The sequence below is a fragment of the Lissotriton vulgaris genome, chromosome 7 (assembly GCF_964263255.1).
Source record: "Lissotriton vulgaris chromosome 7, aLisVul1.2, whole genome shotgun sequence".
NCBI lineage: Eukaryota > Metazoa > Chordata > Amphibia > Caudata > Salamandridae > Lissotriton > Lissotriton vulgaris.
In genome coordinates this window covers 1,668,723,947-1,668,749,908 of record NC_141695.1, presented here as the reverse complement: position 1 = coordinate 1,668,749,908, position 25,962 = coordinate 1,668,723,947, and the positions used below count along the sequence as shown (strand labels likewise).

The 25,962-nt window shown below is 45.5% G+C and overlaps 1 protein-coding gene across 2 annotated transcripts in view; it reads left to right on the top strand.

The window, feature by feature from the left end:
- Positions 1–1,633: 1,633 nt before the first annotated feature.
- LOC147706256 (targeting protein for Xklp2-B-like) overlaps positions 1,634–25,962 on the top strand; it is a 54,157-nt gene continuing 29,828 nt past the window's right edge. The window contains exons 1-9 of one of the 2 annotated variants that reach the window (XM_086929047.1): positions 1,640–1,684; positions 3,522–3,621; positions 11,417–11,530; positions 12,727–12,835; positions 12,929–13,105; positions 18,304–18,354; positions 18,733–18,855; positions 24,692–24,822; positions 24,907–25,055. In XM_086929047.1, the coding sequence (XP_086785173.1) occupies positions 3,597–3,621; positions 11,417–11,530; positions 12,727–12,835; positions 12,929–13,105; positions 18,304–18,354; positions 18,733–18,855; positions 24,692–24,822; positions 24,907–25,055 (879 nt within the window). In that variant the 5' untranslated portion in view covers positions 1,640–1,684; positions 3,522–3,596. Of the gene's footprint in view, positions 1,685–3,521; positions 3,622–11,416; positions 11,531–12,726; positions 12,836–12,928; positions 13,106–18,303; positions 18,355–18,732; positions 18,856–24,691; positions 24,823–24,906; positions 25,056–25,962 lie in introns of both variants that reach the window. The other variant, XM_086929048.1, reaches the window with a different exon arrangement.

Here is a 25,962-nt window from a genome sequence, read left to right as displayed (position 1 = left end):
TGACAGGAGAACGAAGGAAGCAAAACAAGAAAGGGGGAGAACAAGAAAGAGAGCAAGATCACAAAGGACCACAGGGGGCCACGAGTAGAGGAAACAAGGCGAGAGAGAGCGTGCGACGTTCAATCACACGCCGAGCGAAAGAGAGGGAAAGATGGAGGGGAGAGTGAGTGGGGAGAAGAGAGAAAGGGGGGGTTAGATATTAGAAAGAAAAGGGGGGGGTAGGAAAGTGAGAGAACCAGAAGACGAGAGGGGAGGAGAGCACACGAGGAGAACGGTGCACTGTTACCGAATATGAAGTCCAGGATGTAAGTAGCAAAACCTTTCACGTGAGATCCTTGGGTACGCTGTGGTGAGACGTGCTGCTACTCCGGGACTTCGCCTTGGAGGAAGAGGAGGAAGTCGATGCGGAGGAGGAAGAACTCGCAGTGGTAGAAGAGTTGGGCTGCAACGCGGAGATTGCGGCGGAGCTGCGAGTTGTCTGCAGGTAAGGTTGTTTCACTGAAAGAATACATTCTTACAGAGTAACAGGAACTGCGGACATAAGCCAATATATGTTTCATGGCACTACGCTTCCGCCAGTCGGGTACGTTGCTTGTTGCCCACACCTTACATGGTGGCCCCCTCTGCCCATGCATTATGTGTTCTATTGACAATACGGTGACCAGGTTTTTGAAAGCCAAAAACTGGGTCGTTTAGTAGACGTAGAAGAAGGACTACAATGTTATATCTGAGTGGTAGTGGCTCTGTGTGTGCGTGTGTGTGTGGGGCTCTGTGTGTGTGTGTGGGGGGCTCTGTGTGTGTGGGGCTCTGTGTGTGGGGCTCTGTGTGTGTGTGGGGCTCTGTGTGTGTGGGGGGGCTCTGTGTGTGTGTGTGGGGGGCTCTGTGTGTGTGTGTGTGGGAGGGGCTCTGTGTGTGTGGGGGCTCTGTGTGTGTGGGGGGGCTCTGTGTGTGTGTGGGGGGGCTCTGTGTGTGTGGGGGGCTCTATGTGTGTGTGTGTGGGCTCTGTGTGTGTGGGGGGGTTGTGTGTGTGTGGGGGGGGCTCTGTGTGTGTGTGTGTGTGGGTGGGGCTCTGTGTGTGTGTGGGTGGCTTTGTGTGTGTGTGGCTCTGTGTGGGTGTAAATGCAATAGGTCATGCATTTGCGAGCGATTAACCTATTGGCATTGTACATGACAATGCCATGTATTTAACGATTAAGCTATTGGCAATGTAAATGACAATGTCATTTATTTAAGATTTAAACAAAAAAAATGTCATGAGCAATGCCAATAGCTCTACCTTTGATAATTCCGAGACCATTGCATTGTAAATGCTTGTTTCTATTTGTATCTCTTCCCTGTGTGACTTTGCAACTTGTACATTTGCAATTTTTTTCTTGCTTTTACCTTTTATGTAACTCATGTAATCCTAAATCCTTATGTATCGCAACGGGTTCTTTTGTAAAGCGCTCTGACACCTTCGGGTAATGTTCGCGCTATAGAAAATCGCATTAAATAAATAAAAATAAATAAAAAATGTCACTCGCACGGTCGGCTGACCAATGGTAAACGGCGCTAAATAGTCCACGGCGCCGCGATTGGCTGATGGAGACGTACTGAAGACTACAAATAGAACCGCGCGAAACTCCGTTAAAGCGGCGTATTCTGTCTGTTTGATCGACCAATAATCGAGAAGGATCTTAACGCTGTAAGAGAGCGGGTAACCATTTTGGGCGGGGCTAACAGGTGTACTGTTGAGGGTGGAACATAGATGAATGAATTGAGGGGCCGCCAATTATGGGGACCATTTTACGACCGAAGGCCAGGCTCGTGTGATGGGGGGCAGGGTTCTGGCATTGCAATATCTGCCGCCCAGGGCATGCTGTGAACGTGAACCCCAGACGGTTTAAAGGGTTCCTTCCAGCGTGGGGGAAGGTTGGGGGCGACGGATGATTTAGTACACTAGGTTGTTGTCGGACACCTGCTCTGTCAAATTAATTCTTCCTATAGCTTTTTCCAGGAGTAAAACCAGACTTTGCAAGCCACACAAATTAGTTCTCGGTCTCAAGTTTTCAAGAGGGGCGGGTCCCTTCGGACCCTAGACCGGCATTAGTTAAAAACTGACGCGAGACGTGGCCTTCAACTTTCCAAAGAAACTATTTATCAGTGTCTGAAAAATAGCTGTACAGTCCACTCACCACCCATATCCGTGAGAGCTCATGTTTATATGTTATGTTTAACTAAATTTATTTTCCGAAGAATGTGTTTTTTCACGTTTTTTGGATTTTTTTCACGCAGCAATTACACTAATAGTATTTAACTGGGTGGGATTTGGGTGTCAGTAGTATAGGCTGTAAACCAGGTTGTTGATTGATGGGTGTGTGATGCAGAATTTCAGAGCCCTGAAGCTAAACGAAGTTCAATTTTCTCTCAGTGCCGGTCAGTGGGGCCTAAAGGTGCTCAGAATACAAGCTCATCCGGTCCTAGGCCACTCTGCTGCTCGCACAGTGCAATGACCATGAAGTGCCGATTGTAATTGAGCTTCTAAGCAGAAGTGGGTAAAGCAGGTACACAGCTGTGGAAAAGTAAATGTACTGCTTGCAGCCAAATGTGCTTAGTGTGAGTATTGGGAGGGTGAAGAGGCGATGCAAGGAAGTGCATGCAGGAATGAACGAAAATGATGCAGAAGAGGAAAGAGGTGGTGTGTGAAATGTGCAGATGGAGGATTTCATAAAGAAATGGGGAGCGAAGGAATGCGTCTCCGAGAGGCTACAGAGGAAAGAGAACAGGAGTGATTGCAATATTCTTAAGGCCTCCACCCTTTCTTCAAAAGACCTTAGTCATCTTTAATTAATACTTTCAGAATTGAAACCTTTTCAATTCCATTTGTTCACAGCAAAGTTGTTGTTATCATTTGTCTGATTCTGTGAACAAGTATTGGCAAAACCAATAGGTCTGCCTTATTTTAGGTGCGTGAGTTATTGTGATGTTTGGTTAGAGTAACCGAAAAGTCAGAAGCCCTATTCACAAAGGGCTTCCGCAGTCATAGCAGGATCTCCGCCCTAGTAGCGGGATCTCCATGAGAATCCCCAGTGTGGGTATCCTGCCACAGCTGCATAGGCTGTTAGTTGGGGGCCCTCCGAGTGGCACCAGAATGCTTATGGGATGGGTTTTATTGCTTTAAAGCCACACCCTTTATTACATATGCATTCCTTTTGGAAAGCATTCCTAAGGCATGTTTGTTGGTGATGCCCCTTTTAGAACTCCCCTCACTTTTTAAGCCCTTCCAAACCACTCACTGGATGGGCGAAATGGGGTACTTGTACCCCTTGCCCTCTCCTAGGGACATTTCTAAAGGTTCCAGATAAAGGCTGAGAGCGATACACCTCACACCCTGAAGTCTCGTTTGTTAAAGTACACTTCGGAAGACTTGCAGTTCTTGTGTTTGTGTGACTACCTTTGCTCTCCATTCAGGTTTTTAGATGTGCTTCTTTATGCTTGTCGTTTTTTTTTCTTTCATTATAACTCATGGCCATGGTTTACAGGAAATACCTGGGCTGTGGAAGAGCAAAGCAAACACTGGAAGAGCAACTCACGCAGGAGACTCAGAAAATAGAGCTATGGCGGGGCAGAGTCCATGCTTAGGTAGGCTTCAGGTTAATGTATCATTTGAAAGTGTGTATTGGGTAATGCAGGAGAAACGGATTCTGCAGTGCTTTCCGCATGATTAAGGATTTATCTCACTAGCCACATCTGCAGCATAGCTTTCGGATTTCAACAAAAATGCTTCAATATCAGCATTGCATTTGTGTCATATAGATGAAAAGTTACAAAATATATGAGGGGTGGTTTTGCGAAGGTTAAGTGGTCCCCTTTCTATTGCGGATTGCTGTGTTCAGGTGTTAAGCTGCTACTAAGGAGGTCCAGCATTTGATTAGACAGCCTTGTTCTGTGTTAAAAGGGGAAAAAAGTGACCAAATACAGCCACAGGAAATTTAGCATAATTTGCATTTTCGTGCTTCATGTCAGTCAAATCTGTAGCATAACTTGATCTATATTGTATACTTCAGTGGCCCTCCTGTCCCGTTATCCCCCCACGAATGGACATGAAATTAATGCACCCAAGAATACCCAGTAAATTAGGTTTTTTCTCCTATTCCTTCCCTTTCTCATTTTTACTTATTCAGTGTCCTTAGAACTGCAGGTTATACTGCATAATCTATTACGTTTCCTACGGTCCTGCTATATTTCTAAACAATTTTAGTTTTCTATGTTCCTTCAATACCTGAAGTACTTGGTTTCTGTTTGTGTGAGCTTGTGAAGGCTTTGTCAGACCACCTTGGGTCTCAAATCAATTTGGAAGTCGAACATTCTACCAGTCTTCACTTAGGGTCTTCCATGGGGGGCAAGAAACGGCAAAATGCCCAGGGAGCAGGTGCACAAATCCTGCAGTTAGCAGTTTGGGAGCACTCACGGGTTGTGACAGTTTTGTTTTTGCTCAGGCTTTTCACTTTTTTTTATTTTTATTTTTTATTTGGGCTGCTTCCCTAGGTGCATTGGCTCATATCCAGCTCCCACGATCCCAGCATGTGAATTACAGTGTTAAATATTCCAAACATGCATTGGGCACACAGAATTAGTCACTCCCCAGAGTAAGGGGTTTACTTTTTATATTTGAATTAACAATTGTATACTTTTGAAATGCTTAGGCTTCTTATAAGCAGTTACTATTGCATTGTATGTGCTCCTTGCATTGTCTTTAGTGCCTCTTACAATCCGTTCTCATGGTAACTTCAAGCACAGGCGTTTCCAACCTTTTCTGTAATAAGAGCTACTCAAGCTTAAAAAACCGAGCCAAGCTACTTGTATTAGTGTTGTAAACATGACCACATCAGGCAAGATGACATTCGTCGCCACCATATGCAAGATTACTATCATTGATCACTCGGTGCGTAAGTCAGGGCTGTCAGCAGTAATGTAAAAAGACTTGTCAGTTTTGAGTGCCTCTACATGGCAACACAACAGCCATAGCTGCAACGTGCCCCTTACCAACTTAATTATAATTTTAATAAGCCCTCCCTACACCACATGTTTTTTCACTTCAGTATGAGCTCTTGCTATATTTTGGAAACTTTACCATTTTCCTTTCTTCAAACATAAACTAACTTTTGAAAACGCACACAACTTTGTCTCAAATACACTTTCTCAAATTTTAGGGTATGTATATTAATCCAACCAAGCAAAAGCTAAGTTAGCAGGCTGGGTTGCACACATGAGAGCTAATTGCAGATAGCCGGAGAGCTACAGGTAGCTCACAAGCTACTCGTCGAATTGTCCTACACTAACAGATTTGTTTGTATTACTAAGTTTTTTTTTTTTTTGTGCTGAATGATCCTGATGTGTCTTGATGCTTGAGTACTGAAAGTCCTGCTATCCACTCTAATAATCATGCTCCCTAACGTCAGTTGGTAAAATGACAGATTTTCAGCGTAATTCAAACTGTAGAGTATTGCATCAACTTTAAGGTCTTTTTGTGATCCCAGAGAAAAGACAGCTGAGCTGTAACTTTGATTCGGATAAGGAACCGATCTGAGGCCTGGAGAGCACGACCTTGTGTAAAGACGATGTTTGTCAGTGATGCCAGTTTGGGCAAAGTGCATGCCACAGAGCTTATAAATTATAATGCATTAACAGCCAGATTTATCAAGCGAAATGCGCTCGCAAAAGGGCCAGATTCTGAGAATCTGGCCCTTTGCGAGTGCAATTTTTGCATTTGGGATTCATCATCCCAAATGCAAAAATAACTAATAAAGAATTCGCAAATTTGCGAGGATTAGCATTTAAGGAATCTCTATTAGAGATTCCTTAAATGCTATTCATGAAACATTTAAAAATTGCGAATTCGCAATTTAAGAGCGCTATTTACCACGAAGTCAAACCTCGTGGTAAATAGGGAAAACTTGGAAAAATGCTTTTAAATGCATTTTTCTAAGTTGCATGTTACGCACAACATCAGTGTAAATTCCCATTTCAGGGGTGCTACAGGGTGTCCTTTGGACACCCCTGCACCCTTGAAATCGCACCCATATTTGCGATTAGCAATCGCAAATAAGGAGGCTGTTGGAATCGCAATTTTTTTGTGTGATTTCTACATGAATCCCGATTGGCAAGTCCTTAATAGCGATTCCTTAATAATCGCTATTAACGACTTGCAAATCGGGACTTTGATGAATCTAGCTGTTGGTCTTTAAATGAATCCTCTTGCGAGTGGCAGCCTGTGGATATCCTATACAACAGGGCATTGGAAATGCATTGGTGACACCAGTTGTGTTGCAGCAGTTTTTTTTTAACCAGTTATGGTGGCTTTTACAGGCTGGCATGGATTTATCACTGCAGCCCTCAACACCAATAGCTGACATCACGTTGAAATGGGACTCCACCTTGCCAGATCATGCAGAAAGTTTCATAGGCCAGCAAGGAAATCCAGCAGGAAGATTCTGTACCACGATCGGTATGTGGGCTAGGTTAGTGTGTATTGAAAGAGTACATGGTGGGATTTTAAAGAGGTTTACCTTTAAAGTACAGACGTGCCCTTCCTGCTCAGGAAAAATAATTTCTTTCCTTTCCATCGCGCCAAGTTTATGGACCAGGTACACTAAAAATTAAATACTTCCTGAAGCAAGTTTCTCCCATAACCTCAGGCTTTGGCACACAGACCAGCAGAGCCGAGTTTGCTTTTAGTCTTCCTTTTTTGAAGGTCAGTCCCCCTGCCAATTTTATGTCCACCACATGCTGACAAATGTTTAAAGGAGAAACAATTTAAAATCTCTTAAGGTTTGTTCTCCGCCGAACGTTCATCAGCTAATTTTACAAATGGTTGCAAATCTTTTGCTACAGAATATTCTTTAGTCTAATAATTGGTGTGCAATGTGCTAGGTAAGACCTAATAAGAGACGTAGGGCGCCATTTTGCTTAATTGTAATTCATGGTGAAGGTGTGTAGCCAATTCAGGTGCCAGGGTCGTAATTCCAGATTTCTTAAACTGGGTTTGAACAGGTAAAAAAACTCATGCCACCAAATCCTACTCTGCTAGATTTCCATTCTGACAATATTGTGCTATTCAGTTACTTCAATCTGTTTTTAGGGCTGCAAGGTATGCATGCAAAGGAAGCATCCGTATTTTGCTTTGGCAACCCCAGGCCGTGCGCTGCATTATTTTGAGAACCAGATCAGACCTACAGGTTTTGGTGGTGAAGGATGACCGACTGGAAAGGAGTGGCAGAGTGCAAGGTGGTTTTCAATAATTAAATTTGAAAATTAGATAGGTTCCAGCATAAAATCAACCTGAAGGATGGTAGTATTCCCAAATGGCATGGAACAAGGAATATTCCATTTGGAAACGATGCAGTGTAACTTTGGTTCTCATTGTGGCTTAGTTCTTGTAGTTATGGCCTTGAAGAATGGCACAGGCAGGCTCTGCGCTGCTCCGCATAACTTAATGGACATCCAAGTACATTGCCGCCAACTGTGAAAAGTCCACAGATGTATTGCCACTATAGGTTCTTCAAAGTTATTTTCAACTTTGGTTTTCTATGCTGCATACCACCATATTGGATTACCCATATATTAATATGCTACCTTCACAGGTGACATTGCATTTTTGTGTATGTATTGGTATAGCAGTCTTTCCTGTTCCAAAGGATTGCTACAGCTCACAACTATGACAACTAATATGGGCATTAGTTGAAACCTTTTTTTCACATTTAGCTATTAATACCCATTAGGCTAAAACCTATGTGTGAGAAGCTGGCCTGGTATAAGATGTCCACTAATGTAAGTGGGCACCTTGCCCCAGTCCAGGCAGCCCTTATGGTGATTGAAGAGGTCTTAGACCACCTCAGAGCGCCCTCTAAAAGTGGTAGTTGTGGAGAGCAGCCTTCAGGCTTAGTCCAGAAGGAGTGTAAAGCCACTTATTTTATCAGAATGCAATCGAATAGTGAATCCTGAGTGAAAAAGAACTACACCAAGTATTTATAAAACAATGTATTTATGATATAATACACTCTAGTACATTCCAATATCTCAAAACTCTAAGATGAACACAATGCACACAATACTTTAGCACAGAAGCACAGTAAATAGCACAAAATACCTGGGGGGACCAAACCATATACTAAGAGGTATTAGAACTACGACTCGTGTCAAGAGGACGTAGAAGTTCTGAGACCACAAGGAACCACCCAAGGTGAGTAGAAAGAGACCCCACGGAGAGCATGTGCAGTATGAAAACAAGACGGCGTGCACCTTACAAATCTGAGTGCAAATCGCAGTTGGATTCTTAGATTAAGGACCCTGAAGAAACTCCTTGGAAGACAGAAGGTTGGAGAGCCACCCCACATGTGGATAGACTAGTACCCACGTTACCTTCACCAGGGAAGCCGGGTGCATACGTGTGAAGTGGTGTCAGAAACTGCTGTCGAAACCAATGGACTTCAAGAAAGTGCCACTGCTGGAAGAATGAGTGTCCATGGGAATTCAAACCTGGATTCTTGAAGAGGAGAACCTGAAAGCAGAGGGGACAGTGTCACTCGGGCATGACAAGGAGACTTGGAAGACAAATGCCTGTCAGGTGCTTCAAGGAGGATGACGATGACCTTGACTCTGCAGCTGTGAGGACCAGGCGATGCTGAGGAAGACCAGGACCAGGATACGAGCTGTGCCACAAAGGATGTAGAGTGCTGAGGGGTCTGTCTGCCGGGAGCACCAACAATCCTTGGCAAAGGCAAGCCACGCAGGAATCAAAGGAGCAATGTCCAGACCAGAAAGGTCCATGGCACTCACCTAAGGCAGGGAAGTCAGGGCAGGCCCGAGCAATTAGGGGAGCCTAAAAGTAACAAGTGTGTCCCTCAAGTGCCTCCATAGGCGGGAGGCACTGGAGTTGCGAGAAGACCTAAAGCAGCTCGCCAACAGATGCAGGCCATGACTCACACGATGCGGTGTGGCTGAAGATACTGGTCACAGGAGATGCTCGAGGTTGGGGGTACTTGGAGCCCGAAGATCTTTTTGCAAAAAAACCAACAAGCCTTTGCAACGGCAAGTTGGACGAGGTGCACAGGTGTTCTGTCATTGCAACCCCCACGAGGGATACTGGCCTTAAACTTGGTGAAAGGATGGAGCAGGCCTCTGGAGCTGTGGAAAACCACCACTTGTGTTGCAGCGCCCACTGAGTCCGGAGGAGCTCAGGATCCGCGGACCGGTCGACTTAGTTGCGGTGCCGTCAAATGCAGGGGAGTGACTCCTTCACTCAAGGGAGATTACTTCAGGTGTCTTTGATGCTTCACATGTCTTGGAAGGTTCCTGTATGATGCACAGACAATGCAGCAACCTGGAAGGGAGACTGCCAGGCCCAAACTAAGTCCAGCGAAGTCGAGTCCCTAGACGGTAGAAGTGCAGTGGTGTCTGATCTGAATCTTATCCTGCGATTAATCTAGGGACCTACACCCAGGTAAGACCTTAAGTAGCCTAGGGAAAGGGTTGGGAAGATTCAGGGGACCCTCCTAGGGGGAGGTTACTCCCATGTCCCTTTTCCAGTTTTGTGCCGGAATGGGAGCCAAGGGCTCCCAGAACTGGTTTAAACTAGACTATGCACGGGGACACAAAGTGTGCCCATCATGCAGACATTTTGGCACTAGCAAGTGCACCCACCCAGTCCCAATACACTAAATCCTGTCTGGGGGTTGTCACAACTTCCTGTAAAATGATGCCTACTGTACCACCTTTCTATTCTCAAGCTTGGCTTAGCAGCAGAAGGGCAGAAATGTGTTTCTGGTCGGCAGCAACCATTTTGTGCTGTCTCGGTCTAGAAGACTGGTACTGGGACACTTAAAGCCTAATAGAGGGCTCATCCAGTTCTTGGAGTCAATTCCCCCCCCCCCCCCTCGCCCCCCAAACCGTATACAGTGTGGGGGGTATGATTCCAGCGTGTTTTATACCACAGGATAGGATTAATTGCAGCAGTTTTCGAGATGCGGTGCTCCTCTATATAGCATATGGCTGCTTCACTGATAACCCGTGAGAATGGACTCCGTAGGCTGCAGGGTTCTCTTGCTCACTTAGAACCAAGCACCCTGCCTTCAGGATTGCAAAGGCCTGCTATAGGGGTGATTTATAGGTTTTAAGTGCAGTGACATATATCTTTAGTAAGTGGTGCATGCACCAACTTACACAGGCTGCAATGGCAGGCCTGTAGTTCCATTTTGCATGGTCTCTCATGGGTGGCATAATGAATGCTTCAGCCCATGGGAGAAATCTGGAGTACCTATGCCTGTGCACCATATACTAAAGACTGACAAAGGTACCCCAGTATCCAATCTGGAGTGTACTCAACACAGCAATTTAGGGAGAAAGCAGACTGGGGTCCTGATTAGTAGGATTCCAGTCAAGCTAGTCATAATACCGCTTAGAACCAGGCAAAAAGTGGGGGTAACCATAAAAGTAGATCCTAATTCCTACACTACATCAATAGCTTTTGTGTCCTGCAGTGGAATCTATGCTACTGAACACTAGCAAGCGTATCTGGTCACAATCACTTCAGCTTCACCTTCACCTTCTTTCCAGGTGAGTAAATGTATCTAGCCACAGCTGTGGAGTGGTGAACAGTGGAGGCACTCTCCTTTCATAGGCTGTTTGTTGGGGGCTGATATCTCAGGCAGTTGCAGTGGAATTCTAAACAGAGGGGGACTAGGAGTGCTTTAAGGTCCACTATACAGGCTCCATAGGATACTATGTATAACAAAGTATGCAGTTCCTGGGGGAGGGTAGCACGGGAGGATCTAGATCAGGGAAACTGAGAAACGATCTTGGGTTCTGATTGCTCATAAGCAAGAGCCCTTGCAAACCTGTGTTGGTGTCATGCTGCATCATAGGTCAGCTCCTTGTTGTGCTGGTCGAGGTGGCCCTTTGCCAGAGGTCTTTAGATTAAGAGATGCGGATTAGAGGTGCTCCGTGTGTAGATTGGGTTTCTCTTGGCTATTTTTAATACCACGAATTCACATGACACCAATTACATTTATTAGGTGGGTTCTCATGATTAAAGGGCAATGGGTGGCTGAATGTGGAAGTAATGGTCCTATCCAGCTCATAAAGTAGTGTGTAGGTCAACCTGTTTCTTGCCTAAGTGTTGCTATTGATCTGGGCAATTCTTCAGGACTGGAAAATGGAACTTAATCTACTTGTGGTTGGTAAAAATGTATGTAATAACAAATGGTACCCCAATCATGCAGCCAAATCCTCACAGTAAAGTAAAATATGTACCATTACAATATATTCAAAAGTCGAACTAGTTCATCTGTTATGCCATTTAAATAAACATGTTGCGTTCAAAATGTTTATTTAAAGTGGCCACTTTAAATAAACAAAGTATCCTTTGTTTTTACTGCAGATCACACTATGAACACGAGGGCTACACCGCCGCAGCATGATGGCTTACACTGGCAGCCGAAGAGGACCCCAAAAGCTAATCTTCCACAAGCTATTGTTGCACCTTTTAAGCTTGGTAGGATTTGTTTGTTCCTTTTGCTCTTTGCTACCCCTTAATGAAACATGATGGTGCATTACAAATTAGGATGGCAATGATTGGTGTTATAGACCAGGATCTCTGAAGTTAGTCTGCAGGTGGGCCTGTATGTCATGAACATGAGGAAAAAATAAAACTTAAAATGAGATCTTGCAGTTTGTATAGGAGTGGGCAGGATCTAGTCACCACAGTGGTGTAAGGGAGCCAAATGAGGGGTGAGGGTGTTTATAATTCGGAAGGTATCCTTGACCACTAATCTTCCCCCACCTAGTGGGTGTCTTTCCAACTGTTTAACCAAGCTGTGGGTCTTTCTGCCCCCTCCTACCCCCCACCCCCAATTTGACCATTGTATGGTAATCACTAGAGTAAAGCTCATTCCTTTAGCTTCAAACCCTAACCAGCATCCAAGGGCTGTAGACTTACTGCAGAGGCTGAGCTAAACAGCCATATTTCCATACTTTCTTTGAAGCAGACACTTAATCTTTTTACCTCTTTCACTATAATAGCTGTATCGCTTTTGCCTGTAACTTTTGCTGCCTGGTGTTCCTGGTTGGACAAGAAAACAGTCGTCAAATCTTTATCTCCTGATCTTAACGCTGAACCAAGGCAATAATGTATAAATCTCAGTAAAGTTTCAGGCCTTCCTGAATACCAGGCTAATGTTCACGTAAGCCACATTGGCCACTGCTGCTTGGACTGCATGGTTTTCAGTACGCTGCAGCCTTCTCAGTTTTTATTGGTGCAGGAGTACTGGGTAATGGGTTTCAAAATGCTCAATTCACTGTCTCTGCATGGTGGTCCTGCAGTCCAGAAACTGGATCTTTTATGCATCTATCCGGGAACCATGGGTAATATAAATGTTGCCAATCTAGACCTCCCTTGATGGCCTTCGAAAACAAGAAGCTTAACTTCCAGGAATTCTGTTCTAACCAACGTCAAATGTAAGGAGAGAAATGTAGATATGGTTGGCCAGAAGCCTTCAGTTGAAATCTTACCTATACTGTATTGTGCTTATCTTTCATGGTGGAAAACACGTATCCATTTCAATTTAGCTTAACTTGTTTAGTATTCTACATACTATTAACCTAAAATTTAATAGCTCCATGAATCTAGCATGCAACCTCATCTTAACTGTTGGTTTCTGTTGTTCAATGGGTTTGGCTTTAACTCCGTAGAGAACAGCAATGCAGAGCAGTTTGAAGTCCTAGCTGCTTCCGTTGGAAGTCTTCGTGCAAGATTGACAAATGTGCCTGATGTTGGACCCGCTGAGGTGCTGCCAAGAAGGTGAGGTGACCAGGGACCTGTATATTTTGAATGGGGCTGTCCAATGTCTTCTGATACAGCATTTGAGACTTGCTTTATTTAATTTTTTTAAAGGGCATCCCGGAGACTCTCCATGCAGGAAAAGAGGAGGCAGCTGGCGAAGATCCGAGAGGGTAGACGCACTATTCATTTCCTGCCTACTGTCGAAGTGCGAACACCACCAGTTAATTCCCCATTGGTTAACAGAACTTCAGTTGCTGCTGGGCACCCACCAAATAAAAAACCGAAGCTGTAAGTTTACTAGTAATGGAAAGTACTTTATAGTTGACCTAAACCAGAGTTAGGCGAAGCAGGTTTCTAATATCAACTATGATTGGCTGGACTTGTGTGGGGACGTAGGCACTCCGCTCTTTTCTTTTGACTGCTGTCTCCTACTTAGGTCCAGGATTCCAAACCAATGCCATATCTCTGCATAGCTGCAGATTATCTATATTCCAGTATGGTTTAAATGTGTACATTTATACTCCAAATCTGAGTTGGGTCTTGACCTCCTGGGCTTAAGTTAGATACACCTCTTTTAGGGTGTAAATAATTGGTTGCAGGCTGGCTAACCTCTAGGCATCAACTTTAGTGCAAGGACTAGATCTGTGGAAGTCCTCCTTGTGCAAAGGTGGAGTTAACTCCTTGGAGGCCTGTGCTTGTTGAAAGCCATGTGCAGACCAATTCCGTGTGGCGTGCGATCTAACCTTGGTGTCTGGAAAATGTGTGCTTATGTCTTCTCTGCTCATAGGATCTTTAGAGCAGTCCTGTTCCTGTGGTGGCACCGTACTGGTTTGCCCCTGTATCGGTCTTCACTGGGTTATTCTTGGCCTTTTCAACAACAACAACAACAACAAAGGAGCTTATAAAGCGCCTGGTGACGCCATCACGGCGTGTCCCCGCGCTGTGGAGAGAAGTCAAGACCAGAGTAGGGTGTTACAGGGAAAACAGGTGGGTTTTTAAGCTTTTCCTGAAGGTGGTCTCCGAGTCCGCTAGTCTGATCTCCATAGGGAGAGCGTTCCATTCCCTGGCGGCCATAACCCGGAAGGAACGGCCACCCATTCTGGCTTTCCTGATACGGGGTATTTTGAGCAAGCCAGTTCCCCCAGAGCGAAGAGTTCTATTGGGCTCATAGGGAATAGCTAGGTCATTCATGTAAGGAGGAGCTTTTTGGGAGATGATCCTATGGCACATTAAGAGTGCTTTAAAGAGAACTCTTTTTTTTTTTTATAGGTAGCCAGTGGAGGGTATCTAGAGCAGGTTTGGATGGTGCTCTCTTGGGAAGTCTAAGGACTAGACATGCTGCTGTGTTTTGGAGGACTTGAAGTCTCCTGATGTTATTTTGTGTTGTTCCAAGCAGAAGCACATTCCCATAATCTATTCTAGAGGTCACTAGAGCCTGTGTCATAGTGCGCCTGGCTTCAAGAGGAAGGAGATCAAGGGTGCGGTTCAGGGTCTTCATGACCCCATAGCATTTTCCGACCACCTTGTTCACGTGACAGTCATAGGAGAGTTTGGGGTCAACCCAAATCCCCAGATTCTTGGCCGCTTCACAGGGGGTGGGTAACGGCCCCAGACACGAAGGCCACCACTCCTTTGTCCAGCTCGTATCCCTGCCTCCCATAACCAGAACCTCTGTTTTCGAACCATTGAGCTTCAGGCAGTGTTGGGTCATCCAACCTGCCAGAGCCTGCATGCAAGATTTAAAGTTATTTGCAGAAGCAGAGGGGGCTTGGGATAGGGAGATGAGAAGTTGGGTATCGTCGGCATATGAAACTAATTCAATGCCGAACGATTGAACCACTTCAGCCACTCCTTTGTCCAGCTCGTATCCCTGCCTCCCATAACCAGAACCTCTGTTTTCGAACCATTGAGCTTCAGGCAGTGTTGGGTCATCCAACCTGCCAGAGCCTGCATGCAAGATTTAAAGTTATTTGCAGAAGCAGAGGGGGCTTGGGATAGGGAGATGAGAAGTTGGGTATCGTCGGCATATGAAACTAATTCAATGCCGAACGATTGAACCACTTCAGCCAAAGGGGCCATGTACAGGTTGAACAGGGTAGGGCTCAGGGCAGAGCCCTGAGGTACCCCCTGTTCCAAGGCAATGCTTTCAGAGAGAAAAGCGCCTCTCTGAACCTGGAAGCAGCGATTGGTGAGGAAGGCTTTCAGCCAGCCCAATGCTTCCTGGATGACCCCGGCTTTGTTCAGACACTGTAGCAAGATGGAGTGTGCCACAGTGTCGAACGCCGCACTAAGGTCCAGCATTATAAGTGCCATAGTCTGTCCTTCATCTACACCTGCCCGTAGGGTTTCGGTCGCTCTCAAAAGGGCGGTTTCGGTGGAATAACCTGACCTGAACCCTGATTGGGAGTTGTGGAAGGCATTGTTAGACTCTAGATGGGCCATGAGTTGGCTGTTAGCTATTTTCTCAGCCACCTTCGCCAAATAAGGTAGCAGCGAGATGGGCCGAAGGTTTTCCAGAGTGTCCTGACTGATGTTAGGTTTTTTCTTTATAGGCAACACAATGGCTTTCTTCCATTCCATAGGGAGGGTAGCCGTGGAAAAGGAGAGTTGGAGGATGTGCCTGAAGTGTCGCTCAAGGACCTCCAGACTGGCTGCTAGTATCTTGGGGGGGGGGGGGCAGGGTCCCGGGGAGAACCAGATTTAATGTTTTTACACATACTAGTTAAAGTAGTAGTGTGAGGAACAGAGAAGCTTGTCAGGCATTTTTTAACATGGATGAGCTCCAGATTTTCAGTGAAGTCAGAGCCTGATGGCAAGTCGGTGGAGAAATTAGAGTAGATGGTAGTAATTTTGTTGGCAAAGTATTTGGCAATATCATTACATTTCGCAACCGAGTCATTATGGGCATTGCTCTCGTTGGTGACTACCGAGATTTCTTTAAAAATTTTAAAAAGCTCCTTAGAGGAGTTTTCTGCTTCACCAATACGGGTCTTATAATGTAGTGCTTTAGCGGAGCGGATCAGTTTGTAATATCTCGCTTGCTCTTTCTTATAGTGGTCTTTTGCTGTGGGGCAGAAATTGACACGCCATTCGCGTTCCAGTCTTTTACAAGCGGTTTTAGCATCTTGAAGTTCAGATGTAAACCATGGGGATGGTTTTCTCAGTTTCTTATTGGCCACTGATCTACGGATGGGAGCGGTCTCGTCAAGGGCAGTTAGGATAACATTTTTTAGGCAAGTATAGGCGGTCTCACAGTCGGAGCCTTTAGGGGGTCCAGCCGTTTCAAGCTTGTCGGTAAACGTGTCTAGGTTAAAATATTTCCACTTGCGACATTGATGGGTCTGCAAGTTTTCGTTCTTGACTTCAGTCTCAGTCGCTAGTATATGTAGGGGAATTGCATAATGGTCAGACCAGGGAACGGGAATTGGAGGAAGCACTTTTACTCCATTCCAGTTACCAAATACGGGGTCGAGCAGGTGACCTTGTCTATGAGTAGGGCTCTGATGTTTAAGATCTAGCTGCAGAGAGAGTAGTTCTGCTTTTATGCAGGCGGCGTCTTTGTCCCCGACGTCGTCAAAGTGTATGTTCATGTCGCCCAGTACCAGGAGTCTAGATTTCCTTAGAGCGAGATGAGCTGTGGCCTCTATAAGGCTGGTGGTAAAGTCAAACAGTCTGCCCGGGGGTCTATATAAGAGAATGCCAGATAGGGAGTATTTAGGACCCACTGTGATAGTGAAAGATCCAGCTTCGCAGTGATCAATATTCAAAGGAGATAGAGAGCATTCCAGAGGGGCTCTGACGGCAATGGCTATTCCACCACCCCTACCATCCTGCCTATCGAGCCTGGCGAGGGAGTAGCCTGGAGGCATCGCCTCGATGATGTCAGGATCAGAATGTTCACCAAGCCAGGTTTCGGTCAGTAATAAGATCTCAAGAGCTTCATCCTCAAGGAGGTGATATATTTGGGTACTATGTTTGCTGAGAGATCGACAGTTAAGTAGTGCAGCTTTTAGTACGCTTTTGTGGGGGTTATCGGAAGAGCTGGTGCTAGGAGTGAAATGGCACACAGAACAGTAGTGTAAAGATAGCGCCTTCATAGAGTGTAAGCAGGATGACGTAGGGTCAGGACGTAGATTAAGCAGAGTTTGTTTATCATACCGTAATCGAGGGGGCTGTGGTTGACAAGGGTTTGTGGCCCCGCGCCCCGTCCGGCCGCGGACGGGCGCAGACGGGCTTGACTTTGGCTCGACTTCGGCGCGCTTCCGGCGCGCCCGCTGCACGCGTCCGCTGCGCGGTCGCTGGCCAATACACATTTATAGGCTGTAGGGGCAACTAGAGCGCTGACCATCCGCCCGAGCCCGGAAGTGCTAGGCTCCTCTTCACCCTCCGCAAACAAACGCCCAGAAATGGACGCGGCGGACCGGGGCGGGAGTCGGCAGAGAAGTAAGTGAGAATAGGTTTACAGTCCACACAAATACAATTTAAAATGAGGCTTAGTTCGCTAACATTAAAAGAACGCTATAAATCAGCGCTACAACAGAGTGAGCTGTAAGGTTTAACGGCGCGAGCGGATAGAGCCTGCCACTGCCACCGGCAAGACTCCTCTCCACAGCGCGACTGAAAGAGACAGATGGTTAAATACAGTTAGCCTACAGCGCAACTAGAGCGCTGACCATCCGCCCGAGCCCGGAAGTGCTAGGCTCCTCCTCACCCTCCGCAAACAAACGCCCAGAAATGGACGCGGCGGACCGGGGCGGGAGTCGGCAGAGAAGTAAGTGAGAATAGGTTTACAGTCCACACAAATACAATTTTGACGTTTGCTGGGCCCTGCACATCAACATGCATCAGTCTCTTGAAACTTGCCAACATTAGATTTGGTTATGGACCGCTTGAATGTTTTATAAATTCACCACTCATTTTGGTCTTTGTATTGCTGTAGTGATGTAATTCAATCTCTGAGTGGACTGTCTGATTTGATGTACATCATGAAGATTTAAATCTATACTGTATAACACACTCCAAATAAGTAATTTTCCTAAGTATCCTAGCTACCCAAATGTATTAGTTTTAGAGGGCTTCCAGGTAGTTTTTTTCTGATGTTTCAGTGACACATTTCTATGTCCTTAAATGAAGATACATAATTGATTGCAGGGGGCACATGTAGCTGCAGGCAAGCAATCCAAGGAGACCATTTCTCTGCTTAGAAGTGCAGTTTGTGCTATTTTGGAATCCCTAAAACTTGTTTCAAACTTTAGCACTACAGGTCAGCTATGTGCATTATTGGTTAGATCCTTCAAATTTTGCTTTAGTTCAAGCTGGTGGCTTTACCATCTAAATGTTATGCTTCACTAAGTCAGGATATTGGTTTCCAACAAGTAATGCATGGCCGTTACTTGTAGCTTGAGGGCGCAGATGTCTTGCAGCTAGCATTGTATGTGTTGTGATCAGTGAGTGGATTGTGGTGTAATAAGAGTTTCTTCATACAGGGTTAAGGGGAATGAACCAAAGCTCGAAATTAAGCCACAGCTGCTGAGACGGTAAGGGCTTGACTGTAAGGTACTTTTAACCGGTGTACACACTTATATAAACGTGGTCCAATGTTTAGATTCAAGCAGCCTCTAGCATTCTGATGGCAAATGGTGAAGCCTCTGGTGTGTTGGTGGCAAATGGTGGAGCCTCTGGCCTGTTGGTGGTACGTGTTGCCTCTGGCGTGTTGGTGGCGCCTCTGGCGCGTGGGTGGCACGCGGTGAAGGCTTTCGCGTGTGGTGCAGCATCCTGCATGCCTCTGGCTGGTTGGTGGCAAGTGATGGTTCATCTGGTGTGTTGGTGGCATGTGCTGAAGGTGCATTTGCTGGTAGGATGTGGTGGAGCCACTGGTCATTGGACATTAACTTGCAATCTTCTTTCCTCTAAAGTACACTTAGCAAAGGGAGTTCAACGGAAGGTCCTTTGAACACAGGCTCAGAGGACCAAGAGGCTAGTGTCTCTACCAAGCCCAAGGCCAGACTACCTACTCCAATCACCCCGATGGTCCTGAGGTAAGTGTTTCTCTAAGGTGGTTGGTTATGGCTGAGGATGAGCAATATTCAGTCTTTTTTTTGTGTGTGTGACATTGATACTGAGCCAGTCAAAACATTCAGGAAATGTTCTTAAACACCAATTTAGAGGATTACTTGAAGACCATAAACTCAGTCTAATGTTTGGGACGTAATGGATAACTATTTGGTGACCTAGAGAATGGATACATCTGACAGTGTTTTTGTGTGTTTTTGTAGGGCTGGTAAGTGTTTAATCTAGAAACTGATTAAATGTTCATATAAAACTGTAACCTAGTTATAACCATGACTTGCACATGTTCACCAATGACCGTAAACCTTGAGAACCCCCCCCCAGAAACTGTACTAACAAATGCTTTGCATCCTTTGCTATAAGGGAACAAGGGTTACTTAGCGTATTTGAGATTAAAACTGATGCAGTATAGGAACACAATGGAAGCTATACGAAAAACAAATTTCCAAACCCAGCCGGGAAAGGAGTTTATTTTCTGGAGACAATATCCAATCTTACAATATAAACAGTATAACTTGACACAAGCCTGTGCCGTACAATCCAGAAGGAAAGAAACAAGGATAGCAAAAAAGTGAAAGGGGTGTTTTTCAGGCAAAGGAAGAAGAGCAAGGACAGGGTACTGTAAAGAGTCAACAATTAATCACAGTATCGCCTGAGAGTTGGGTGTACACATTCATAAATGAAAATAATATAGGTGTGACCCCACTCATGGGTGTCGACGTTTCGATCCCTTAGCTCAAATAATTACATGGGATCATCATCAGGACTTTTGTAATAGACAAAAACATGCCTGAATGAAATCAATAACGCCTGTTAGGAGAAAAAGAAACAAAGAAAAAAACAGAGATTTTTCAGAAACTCAAGAGCGTTTTTTGCATATATGCCAACCTTTGTAACACTTTCTAAGTAAGTGACCACGTGCACAGTGTTTGTGTCCTACTTAAAAAACACAGCAACAATATTTACACGTTCCTCGGATTCGCAGTGTCATGCGTGAATTATTACGTCAAAGAACGCTGTGTTGTGAAGGTGCTTAGTCACGAGGAGGAGAAATTATAGTGGAGTGAAAGTCTACTGTGACTAAGGGCGGTGTAGCTTGCAGGTGCATTCCTGACTTAGTGGGAATGGATGGTCATACCTCAATGAGGTCTAGGGCAAAATCTGCAACGGTGAAGCGTCCTTTACTTCAAGATGTGGTACTGGCTCTGCAATGGGGGCAAAGCACGCAAACGATTACGGGTCATGGTACCAGGGGGGGGAAAAATTGAGTGGTGTGGGGTAGGATAGGGGTGTACCTACCACGTGGAAAACGCGGTTGAGAGCCTTAATGGGGGATCCAGTGGAAGGTTCTTGCGGTACTAAGTCCCTCGAAATTCGTTTTCAACTGCGGCAGATAGCAGCTCTGAAAACAAAGTAAAACTAAGCTTGGTCGTAAGGAGAATGAGGGCGCTTCAAACCGTGTGACGTTTGCTCAGCATCAGGCACCGACCGAGCAGCACACGAGAGACGCGCCCGTATTCAGACGCGGTAAGTGGCAATCGTAGGCTTTGCTGCTGACTCGTTCACTAGCTCGACTCTTCAGTAATGGGATGCCCTTTTCCCAATTTTCTCCAACAGCGCCACTACCGCCACATTGTTGGCTCCCGATATGCACGGCCACCGCAGCCTGCATCACTAAAAACGGATTGTTGTTCACACAACAAGTGAACCAAGGTATGACATTTAAAATTCTTAGCCCACGGTTTGAAGCGCCCTCATTCTCCTTACGACCAAGCTTAGCTTTATTTTGTTTTCAGAGCTGCTATCTGCCGCAGTTGAAAACGAATTTCGAGGGACTTAGTACCGCAAGAACCTTCCACTGGATCCCCCATTAAGGCTCTCAACCGCGTTTTCCACGTGGTAGGTACACCCCTATCCTACCCCACACCACTCAATTTTTCCCCCCCCTGGTACCATGACCCGTAATCGTTTGCGTGCTTTGCCCCCATTGCAGAGCCAGTACCACATCTTGAAGTAAAGGACGCTTCACCGTTGCAGATTTTGCCCTAGACCTCATTGAGGTATGACCATCCATTCCCACTAAGTCAGGAATGCACCTGCAAGCTACACCGCCCTTAGTCACAGTAGACTTTCACTCCACTATAATTTCTCCTCCTCGTGACTAAGCACCTTCACAACACAGCGTTCTTTGACGTAATAATTCACGCATGACACTGCGAATCCGAGGAACGTGTAAATATTGTTGCTGTGTTTTTTAAGTAGGACACAAACACTGTGCACGTGGTCACTTACTTAGAAAGTGTTACAAAGGTTGGCATATATGCAAAAAACGCTCTTGAGTTTCTGAAAAATCTCTGTTTTTTTCTTTGTTTCTTTTTCTCCTAACAGGCGTTATTGATTTCATTCAGGCATGTTTTTGTCTATTACAAAAGTCCTGATGATGATCCCATGTAATTATTTGAGCTAAGGGATCGAAACGTCGACACCCATGAGTGGGGTCACACCTATATTATTTTCATTTATGAATGTGTACACCCAACTCTCAGGCGATACTGTGATTAATTGTTGACTCTTTACAGTACCCTGTCCTTGCTCTTCTTCCTTTGCCTGAAAAACACCCCTTTCACTTTTTTGCTATCCTTGTTTCTTTCCTTCTGGATTGTACGGCACAGGCTTGTGTCAAGTTATACTGTTTATATTGTAAGATTGGATATTGTCTCCAGAAAATAAACTCCTTTCCCGGCTGGGTTTGGAAATTTGTTTTTCGTATAGCTTCCATTGTGTTCCTATACTGCATCAGTTTTAATCTCAAATACGCTAAGTAACCCTTGTTCCCTTATAACGTTGTTATACCCATGGTACTTAGCTACCCTTTGGGTCCCCTTGTACTTTGTAAAGCTTGCATCCTTTGCTAGCCACGCTAACCATAGGAGGCCATGGGTTTTTGTAGGTCTGTTCTTCTGACACCTCCACCACCTTGTTGAAGTTCACGGGCCTGAATTCTATTTTGTAAGTATAAGCGATTGAGGGACTCCAAAGTAGGTGACCAATTGAGGTTTTGAGTGCAGAAAATGGGCTGCCTTATGCTGGTCTGCTGGGGTCCACAGGAAGATTTTACATGTGCTACACTTGTATTCTTAAGTTTTGTTTGGCACTCGAGGCACACTAATCCAAGCATGGGTGCCTAGGCTTGCTCTTCACTACAAGAGGTCCTGTACCTCTCCAGTAACCTGGAGTGGTGCTCAAAGAATGCCCTCATTGTGGGCAGAGGGCTACTCTTGTCATTTATATAGTACATAAAGAAGGTGGTGACAGCCTAGTGTCTTTAATAGTATAGCCAGACCTTTTTATTTGATTTCTCAGGTTGATACCTTTTGGTCCACATGTGCAAAGGTCTGCTTCAATGGACAAAGTCAGACTTTGAGACAACAGGAATGTCTAACATGCATGGTGTGAGAACCTGAATAACTTGGTCTAATGAGATCCATTTGGTGGCACTAGCCTCACAAAAGATGGCGGGTGAAGACAATGCTCCCAGACAGTGGAACTGTCTTAGCTACATTCTTGTAGCTTTAAGGAGGAGATCAGACTAGCAAGGCGATGGAAACAGGGCTACCTTTAGAAATTCCATAAGACATTTTGTTAGCAGAGCTGCGGATTGGTCTTTCTAAGCACTGCTTTTTTATGGTTGGATAGGTGTGAGGTGTGGGACTGCAGTCTGTCAGAGGGGAGTAATTTCTAGGTGAGACCTGCCATGGTCTTTCTTGGATTACTCCTTCAGTTGGGTCATGAGTCTGGTCTGGAAATCTCATGCCTCTTTGTGTCTGGGGTGCTCCAGGATGGCAAATGCCCCAGGGCTGCCTGCAATAAGAAGCTTCACTCTGCACAAAGGCCATGTATGAAGGCCATACTTGAAAGAACCACCCAAAGACTGTCCTACAGTTTAAGACCATGGATCCACATCCCCTCTCTAGAAGTTTATAAAAGTGGGACCCAGACCACCCCCTTGTTCCTCATCGAAGTCCTTTATGACCAAGGAAGGGAGTCCTCTGTAAAATACTCACTTTAGTGGAACTAGGGCTGGTCTCTGCCTGACAGCTGGCCTTCCAGAGGCATGGGGACATGACTTGGAGGCTGAGCAGCCCGGGGGATTGAGCTTGCCTGGCCATGCAGTAGGAGAGACTCCAGGAAACTGAAGTCCAGAGCATGCGTGGTGGATGTTTGTTTTCGAGATTGTGCAGTCTGCATCAATAGTGCATTGGAAGGATCCCGGGGCCTGTAGGAAGCCCCCCTGCCCCAGCACACTGATTCGTGTGGCAGGACACCATGCTTACTGAATACTCGGTCTGGGCTGCAATTGCACTGCCTCAGAAGGCCCAATTGTGACTCTCTTCCGATTGTAATGGGTCTGGTAGAGGCAACAACTACCATTTGTTCAATGCCCCAGTTGGGCTACATCAACCAAAGACAGACCCAGACAGGGGTGCAATTGAAGGAACTGCACCTTCCATCAAACGGCTGATGTCCGAATCCCCAGATCTCCATTATCCACCCACACACACCCAAGGTTACGTCTTCTGTGGTAGAGCTGCATCTTCTACCTCATTCCTGCATGACCCAGTGCTGCCAGCTCTGAAGGATAGGCTGGGTGGACATGCTGCTGAAAAGCAGCCAATGCCTGGCTCTGACGAAAAGGTTCATGACTCCTCCTTCACAGAAAGGAAGAGAAAACGAAGCAAATGTTTGTACTGTGGGTAACCCACACTGCACCGAGCCTGATTCATGCTACTCTATTGCTTTTGATGCAGGGCTGAACCAGTGTAGGTGGCCTTGGATATAACCGAGCAGGGAAGGTATCTCTCCTACGCGAGTGCCCAGAGTCACTGGTATGTGTATGTTCATGTTTGTAGTATTTAGGGCAGCCATGTGGTTAAGGTCCTGCTTTATGCAAAGAACAGCACTATGCTGGACATTAACTTGTCATTATAAGTTTGCTTTTAGTGCCGATCTCCTTTTTATGCTAGTTTTACTTTCTCCTGAAACCTCATATCACAAATTGTCCTTCCAGTACAGCTCTGCTCATTCTTTAAAGTGACCCAATGGATTTATTTTCAAATTTCCGGGTCCTAATAGGGGGACTTATAAGCATCTGTTAACTTTCCTTTTCAATTGCATGAAGTCATTTGCAATGGTTACTGTATTGAAAACTGACAATTTACCAATATGGAGTAATAGCAGTCCATGTAGAATTGAGCTGCCAATTGGTCACTCTTGGGTCAGCCAAGAGTGGTTTTAGCAACTTCAAGCCCCGGGTATTTGTTTTGGTCAATGTTTATTAGAATTTTTTTATAAAAACCATAGAAGACGTGCATCAGTATTGAGGTTGCACCTGAAATGTTTATTGCACCAGAGGTTTAGTCCAGCACCCCCTGGATGGCTTTAAAGGAGTGTCAAACTCTGGAAAGCAACACAACTGCTAACTGTAATACCATGACCCTTTTTAGAAGGGCCTGTACTGCGAATGCCCAGCTTGGTTCTCTGGAAGCATGCCTTTAGTTCAGGCTGTGCCAGAAAGGTAGACCTGATGCGTTAGGACCATTTGTATCCCTGATGGTTCCAGCGAACCCATTGCTTTGAATCCTGTCGGAAATTATGCTGAGGTGTCCAGTGGATGGGTGAACAAAGCTGTGACTGTCAGGCTGGGGTGGACATTTATCTGGTAGGAATGGCTCTTCAAATCTCTTGTTTACTCTTAGGCAAGGGAAGGCCATTTTCAAACACTGTCTAATTGTCTCTAAATTGTAGGAGAAGAACTATGATGAAAGCAAAGAGCACTGAGGAACAAGAGCTAGAGAAGATTTATCATATGCAGCAAGAAGTGGTGGAGCAGCGCAAGAAGAACGAAGAAAGCTTTAAAGCGGCCATTGCAGGGACAGGTTAGCTGGGCACTTGGTGGAGCTGGAGGAAGGCGAGAATAGAGTGGTTTCCTGATTAAAATTTTTTAAACCTTTTTTTGGTAGGTGAGCCTCCGAGAAAACTGATCCCAGGACCCAAACCTGTGGGGGATGTTCACTTCCAAACCGATCGACTCAGACGACATTCAGTGAGCAAGGCAAAGGATTCCAAAGAGGTAGACGTGACTGTGCCCAGAAGACCAAGCTCCTCTCCAGTGAGTAGTACCTGGGGATGCTACCCAGGGAGATATTGGAAAGGGGGGGGGGGGGTGCACCTGAGTCACAGTAATATCTTAGCATGCCATATTGGCATACTAAGCAGTAGCCAACACTGCACTCAGTTGTTAGCCCACGCATATCAAAATGAAAAATGCCAAGCTGTAATGCTAGTCTGGTCGTGTGGGAGACCAACTTATTGACACCAAGTAGTTAGCCTTTAACTTTTATATGCAGTATTGAAAGCAGCCAATGTCTTTGACCATCCCTGAATGGACTTTAATGGTGCTGCATGCTCTAAAATATCACTTCTACAAACAGGTACAGCAGGAACGGGTGTAAATAAAAGCAGACTCCTCAAGGCCTCTACTCGGGGCACACTTTGCCATGGATGAGCCTTTTTTCTTACTCAAAGTTCAGCTTCAAAACCAATTCACCCAGCCTGCTGTAGGATCTTTCCTGGTTTCAGCTTGTATTTTTTTCAGATATGTGCCTCACTCAATTTCTGGCCGAACAGCCTGCTTTTAGAGAACCTCAAGTTGTCTGGCTACACTAGTCTTTGTGGAGATAATTAACAAGCATTTGCAATGCAATAGGTCTTGCTTTTTCTACCTTGGAAGTATTTAGCCATACGGCACATTATGCTGGGTGCTGCAATGTCTGTTCTTTAACACAGAAGCTTTGACACTAATGGGCACATTATCGCATTACACAATTTCTATGATTTACAAAACCTGCATCGGCTCTGTTAGTAATTACAACGACCCATACATGGGGGGTGTTTAGTTGGTTGGTTTAGTTGGTTAATGCTGCGCGCACAACCACTGGCATAACAAAAATTGAGGGGGCCTCCCTGCAAGGTATGTAGAGGGGCCCCTTCCGGGCTGGGAACGGGGTTCTGTGCCT